The following is a 6,436-nucleotide window of genomic DNA, read 5'->3' as shown; positions in this document are numbered from 1 at the left end:
CCCCATAGATGTGTGCAATCAAAAAGATTCATAAGTAAGGTTATGTTCATGTGTTATGTAGCAAGACCTAAATATGGTCCAAACAAGGAAGTAATTTGTGATGGGAAACTTGGTATATGGCCGTTTGTAACAGAGGTACCAGCTAAGAGAAAATAAAAAAACAGAAGTACATGGACATTAGTAACAAAGTGTATAGGCTCAATAACTAAGCAAGTCACCAAGGATATGTTGATTACCAATGTGCTGTCTACTATTAAGGCAAAATGGCCAGCTAATTACAGCAAAAATATTCTATTACAACAGGATAATGCAAGACCTCATATAACTAACAAGGATGCAGATTTTAGAAAGCAGGCACAAGCAGATGGGTGGAATATTCAATTTAGTTATCAGCCTCCAAATTCTCCAGATTTAAATGTACTGGATTTGGGCTTTTTTTTAGAGCCATTCAAGTTCTTCAGCAAAAGAAAAAGTCCAAGCAAATTGCAGAGCTTGTTGAAAACACTATGAAAGCATTTACAGAGTTAGAAGTGCTGAAACTCAACTATGTGTTCATTACATTGTAGGCATGTATGCTAGAAATTATGAAGCTAAAATGTGGGATTGATTATCCAGTGTCTCATATGCATAAGTCAAAACTAGCAGCACAAGGTATACTGCCTGAATATCTATCCGCTGATACAGAACTGGTGAAAGTGTGCATCAGATATGTACAAAATCTTGGTTATGCAAGCAGTATAAGTGAATTGTTAGAATCAATTAGTAGTGCAGAAAACATTTCAGAACTAACAGAGCATGCAGGTTGCAGTAATGGCCCAACAGGTGAAAATGAACCTGTTGGTAACATTACTGAAGAGGGTGCTATTAGTAATGCAGTGCAGGTTGAAGATTTACAACAACATTTCTACATTGACATGTGTGCATAAATCAGAAGCAGAGGAAGCATGAAGGAGTCAGGAAAGAAAACCATAAGCATAACAGACAACTTTGTGCAGAAACCAGATGAAGAATTCAACTATGAAGCAGAGCAGACAAGTTTTTTGGAGTAAACGAAAGCAGATGGCACATGAAGAATTAAAACAGAAGCATAAGAGGTGAAGATAAGCATGCAGTACTCAAACAGATGCAGTTTTTGTAGTGTTTTGAACTTTGCATAAGTTTATTTTAACTTTTGGGCACATTAAGTTGATTGAAATGTTAATTGGCAGCAGTGCTATTGCAGTAAGCCTTGAACAATTTGGATATGTAATTGGACCTAACCAGACAACACACTCCTTGCATAGCCTGCATCACAAATTATTGTGGTGGCGTAATGCATGGAATGTGTTTTTAGCTCGCAAATTAGATCATTGAGCAATAACAAGGTAAAAAAAAGGAGTATAAAACCCATATTAGGCAACTTATCATCACTAGTCCATCAGAAAACCAAGCTAAAAAAAAGTAAGAGTATTAGGGAAATAGAATTAGTCCTCCCTTCGTCTTTATATTCCAATTCAAGCCCAATCAAAGGCAAACACTGAGAATCAGGGACAAAAGTATCCAATTCCCCATAGGTGCGTGTCAGGAACAACATCACAAGAATCAGGTATGGCCTGACTATAACCAGCGACATCAACAAAACTTTCAATCCCCGCATCTGCAGTAACTTCATCTCCCTTCACACCATCGTCATCTTCAAGTTGTAGGGCAAACTTAGGCCAATATTTTGACATTTCAATCAAAAACCAACAACGATGCTTTGGGGTTTCACGTCTCTCCACCATCTTCTTCATTCTTCTCTCAACATCAATCCTCATAAACTCCGCCATTTGTTCCCTACCTTTCTCATAATCATCATCTATCTCAGATTCAAGCACCGTAACACCACAATCAGTCACAATATTCCCATCAACATCATTTCGATTCACACCCTCGCAATCTTCATTAACTCGAACAAAATCAACAGAGTTGTTGAACAAACAAAGACCGTCTTCAAAATCCGAGTCAAGATAACTCAGATCTGCTGTAAACTTCAAAAAGTTTTCAAATTTATGGCGATTTAGGTAAAAATCCATTGACATTGTGATTTATAGAGAGAAAGGAGAGTGGGAAATTGTTGATCAGTGATGAGGAACCAGGTTTGATGAGAATCAAAGGAAGATATGAGAGAAAATGAGTGAGATTTACAGAGAGAAAGTGAGATGCGATGGCGGAAGAGAGAGTGAGAGTGAAATGTTAGGGTTTTCTGATTAGGGGGGCTAAATATGGCGGGGCAGATTAGGGTTAGGGATTAGTTGGGCTGGATTAGTGTTTGGGTTAGGATTAGTGTTAATGGGTTAGGTTAAGTAGTGGGTTAGGAAATAAATTGATGGCATAAATTGTAAATACAAAAAAGAAGTAAGGTTAGGATGGTAATTGTATAGGTGTAAAACTTACCAAAATAGGAAAGGAGAAGAAAACCTGAATAAACCGTTTTAGGAAATAGGGAAGAAAATAGTGAATAGGAAGGCGTATTATGTAAGACACAACATTATTATCAATACAATTCTCTTATGCAATCTGCCATCATATGAATATTGAAGTATGAATGTTGAAATTTAAGAAGATGAAGGAAAAAAACGAGGATGAGTAGTGAGTTGTGAATAATAATTAGTAAGAGTAATAAGAATGGGTGAATGTAGTAATGCACAAAAGAGTAATGATTTTATTTCTAACTTTAAATGCTTGGTGTGTTTTTTATTAATAAATAATAAGGTAAAGGTCATAACATTAAATGCATGACAAAGACCATATATAATTTGCTGAGTCAGATTTGATAAATATGGGTCGCTTTGACCCGTCTTATTGTTTCAGACGAATACTTTCGTCTGAAATAAGAATTTGTGTTTTGTTTAAACTTTTACCCATAGTTGTAAGATCATACCCGGAGGAAGAGATTAGCAGGCACAATTTTGAGACAACATCTGATGAACTTGATCTTGAATGCATATATCTATCAAATCTGGAAACAGCGCAATCTTGGGAAATATGAGAAGAAAATCCAAAGACCAAAGAAGGTGGCTCAGAGAATGATAGAGGAATTGAAAGTCAAATTTAGGGGTCGTTGATTCAAAATGTGGGAATGGGATGGATTGGGATGAGAATCCAGGGTGAAATGGAGTTAGAACCCCATACCTTTTAACACTTGTTTGGTTCAATTTTGTAATGGATTGTAATTCAATCAACAGACGGAATGTAACTGGTCATAGACAATGAACTCTACTATTCAATCCTGCGAAAATAATCCAATCATGTGCATATTTCAATATTACTTATACAACAACACAATTTTTTAAGGCAATTGTATACGAGTCGTCATACAACCCGTAAATATTGTTTAAAGCAATAGACACATGTATTATTGCAACGAATCATGTATACCTATGAACAATCACAAGCAATTTTTTTATAAAAGCAAAAAAAAAAAAAAAAAAATTATGAAAGTAGAAGATGAAGACTTACGTAGAGTAGAACAACATCAATTTGTTTTTTTTTTTTCTTTCTTAATTTTAGGTTTTGTATCCAGGGGGGATTGGATTTAGAAACTTGGGGGAGGAGTAGAGTATGAGATTCCAAGGGATTGGGGTGGATTGAGAAACTCTTGGGTTTCTAAATCCATTCCAAAAGTGGTCAACCAAACACTTGAATCGGTGATATCCATTCCAATCCATTCCATACTCCCCAACCAAACACCCCCTTAGTGGTTGCTTCCATAAACCAGGATAGGGGGTTGATGGAGCAGATGCAAATGCATAAATGGTGATGAGAGGAATTTTCGAGAAAAAAGGGGAAAGTGAAACGGTGCTTATCATCTGTTTTTTGTTGTCTTAATCTGATATAAAAGTTTTGCTTTCCTTTTTTGATCGTCTTGTTGGGCCGTGTCCTTTATAAGGGTTTCGTTTGCCTTCCCATATAACCCGTGTTTAATGGTTCCCGATCTTAATATTATTTCTTACATTTTAGCGAAAAAAATAAAACGACTCATTTTGCATTTTTAGTACTCCGTAACACTCTTCATTTAGACAATTAATATTTTTTTTTCGATAATATCCGATTTATGCACTTTTTTTTCGTTTGTAAAATGTCTCCAAAATGTCAACATATCCAAAATGTAACGAATTACGGAGTAAACCATTTTTATAAATCCTTATACTTATAACTAACTGAACATTAACATTAAGTATCATGGAAATGAGATTAGTATCATCGAGTGCACACATTTTTGGGCGAGTAACAAAATTTCTATTCCCTCCAAATCAGGGACGGACCCAGAATTTAATGTATGGGGTTGCAAAAAAATAAAAAAAATTAGTCTATAAGCATGTAAAGGGACTCAAACCCGGGGCAATTGATGGAATACCAAAGCCTTTATCATTGAACCAAGGGTGTTTATTGTACATTTAATAGAATAATATTTAATTATCTACTATTCAGTAATAATTGGGTATCAAAAATCCATCTTCTAAACCATTTTTTTTTATGTTTGAAGTAGCGGCCGCCACCCCTTACTACTAGTGGGTCCGCCCCTGCCTCAAATTCTATCATTTATTCCCCTAAACTTGGAGGAAGTAGTACTCTAAGGGTCCGTTTGGATACAATTTTAGGAGGGAAAGGGAGGGGAGGGGGAGTGAGGGGAGGTGAAGGGAGGGGAGAGAAGGGGAGGGCAAATGAAATGTGGGTGTTTGGATAACAAAAATTATGAAGGGAAATGGAAGGGGAGGAAGGAGGAAGGAGGGAGATGAAGAATGAAGGGAGGATTGAAGGATGGTGGTGGTATAATTAGAGTCCAAATAATGTTTTTTTTTCCAAATCTTGCCACCCTTGGAAAGATTATAATTTGTTCTATAGGAGGGAAAATAAGTCCTCTCATTTCTCTCCCCTTCCATTTCCTTTCTCCCATATTTTTTATCCAAACAAAGGAAATTAAATCCCTCCCTTTCTCTCCCCTCCCCTTCTCTCCAATTCCTTCAATCCAAACGGACCCTAAGAGGCCTAGCTAGGAGAAGGAAGCATAAAGTATATATATGGAGGAATGGAGATCCACTGAGAGATAAAGCCTAAAGGAGACAAGAATGTAACTTAATTATATTCTCTTGATTGATGAATAAAACATTTAAACACAGTTTTATAATATAGCGTTAGAAAAGCCAATAGGAACGCTTAAACCAACGATCGAGTACATACTTAGATCGACATAGGTGCAAATTAAAGAACATTACAATCTCATCAATCATCATAACTTTTAGGTGTGCACATTATGCAGGAGTATATATAGTGTGCTCTCATGGTAGCCCACCGCCTCCAATGCCACTGCCACCACCAGCTCCTCCACCGAATCCACCACCAGAACCACCACCGAGACCACCGCCATGACCACCCCCACCTCCTCCACCAAACCCACCACCACCTCCAGCTCCTCCACCTAGTCCACCACCGGCTCCACCTCCAGCTCCACCACCAAACCCAGCACCACCTCCTGAACCACCTCCACCACCAAGTCCACCACCTCCACCACTTCCACCTCCACCTCCAAGACCGCCACCAGAGCCTCCACCTAATCCACCACCAGATCCAGCTCCTCCACCAAATCCAGCACCGCCTCCTGCACCAGCTCCACCACCAAGTCCACCACCACTACCTCCACCGCCTCCTAAACCACCACCGCCTCCAGCTCCTCCGCCTAATCCACCACCAGCTCCACCTCCACTACCAGCTCCACCACCAAAACCAACACCACCTCCTGAACCAGCTCCCCCACCAAGTCCACCACCATGTCCTCCACCAAGCCCTCCACCGCCTCCACCTCCAAGACCACCTCCACCTCCAAGACCACCACCAGCTCCTCCTCCAGCACCAGCTCCTCCTCCGAATCCAGAACCTGCGCCTCCTCCAAGGCCACCACCGCCTTCACCTCCAAGGCCGCCACCGCCACCTCCTCCTAGGCCGCCTCCATGGTGGCCAAAAAACTTCTCATCATCAAACGATGAGTGAGTGCTCACAAGGCTCCTAGCGCTTGTAGTTGTGTAAACCGCTAGGGCACCAACTAGTAAACACAAAAAGAGCTTGCTACTAGTATAAGTCATTTTGGACAAATGTTTTTTTGTTTTTGTTTTTGTATTATGATTTGGGATGAGAAGTGAAGGATCGAAGGAGGGGATTATATAGTAGTGATACTATGCATGGTTTGATTAGGAGGAGTACGTCGAAACAGTTGAGAAACTTATAAATGCATGGCATTTTCAATTATTCATCAGTAAACCGTATCTTAACTCTTTAATGCCTTCAACTGTCAAGTTTGAAAAAAAGGACTTCAACTAAGCTGGGATGAATAATTTTTTTTTTTACATTTTGTGTTTTAATATTTATGTAGAATTAATCTAATTTCGACCACATTATGATTTATAAGCATTCTACCATT

The 6,436-nt window shown here is 38.9% G+C and overlaps 1 protein-coding gene across 1 annotated transcript; it reads right to left on the bottom strand.

The window, feature by feature from the left end:
* Positions 1 to 5,093: 5,093 nt before the first annotated feature.
* LOC141617497 (uncharacterized) lies at positions 5,094 to 6,167 on the bottom strand. The gene has a single exon (XM_074434698.1). The coding sequence runs from the start codon at positions 6,099 to 6,101 to the stop codon at positions 5,301 to 5,303; it is 801 nt and encodes a 266-aa protein (XP_074290799.1). The 5' UTR covers positions 6,102 to 6,167; the 3' UTR covers positions 5,094 to 5,300.
* Positions 6,168 to 6,436: the final 269 nt, after the last annotated feature.

Source organism: Silene latifolia, chromosome X (genome assembly GCF_048544455.1).
Source record: "Silene latifolia isolate original U9 population chromosome X, ASM4854445v1, whole genome shotgun sequence".
NCBI lineage: Eukaryota > Viridiplantae > Streptophyta > Magnoliopsida > Caryophyllales > Caryophyllaceae > Silene > Silene latifolia.
This window is presented reverse-complemented; position numbering and strand designations above follow the sequence as displayed.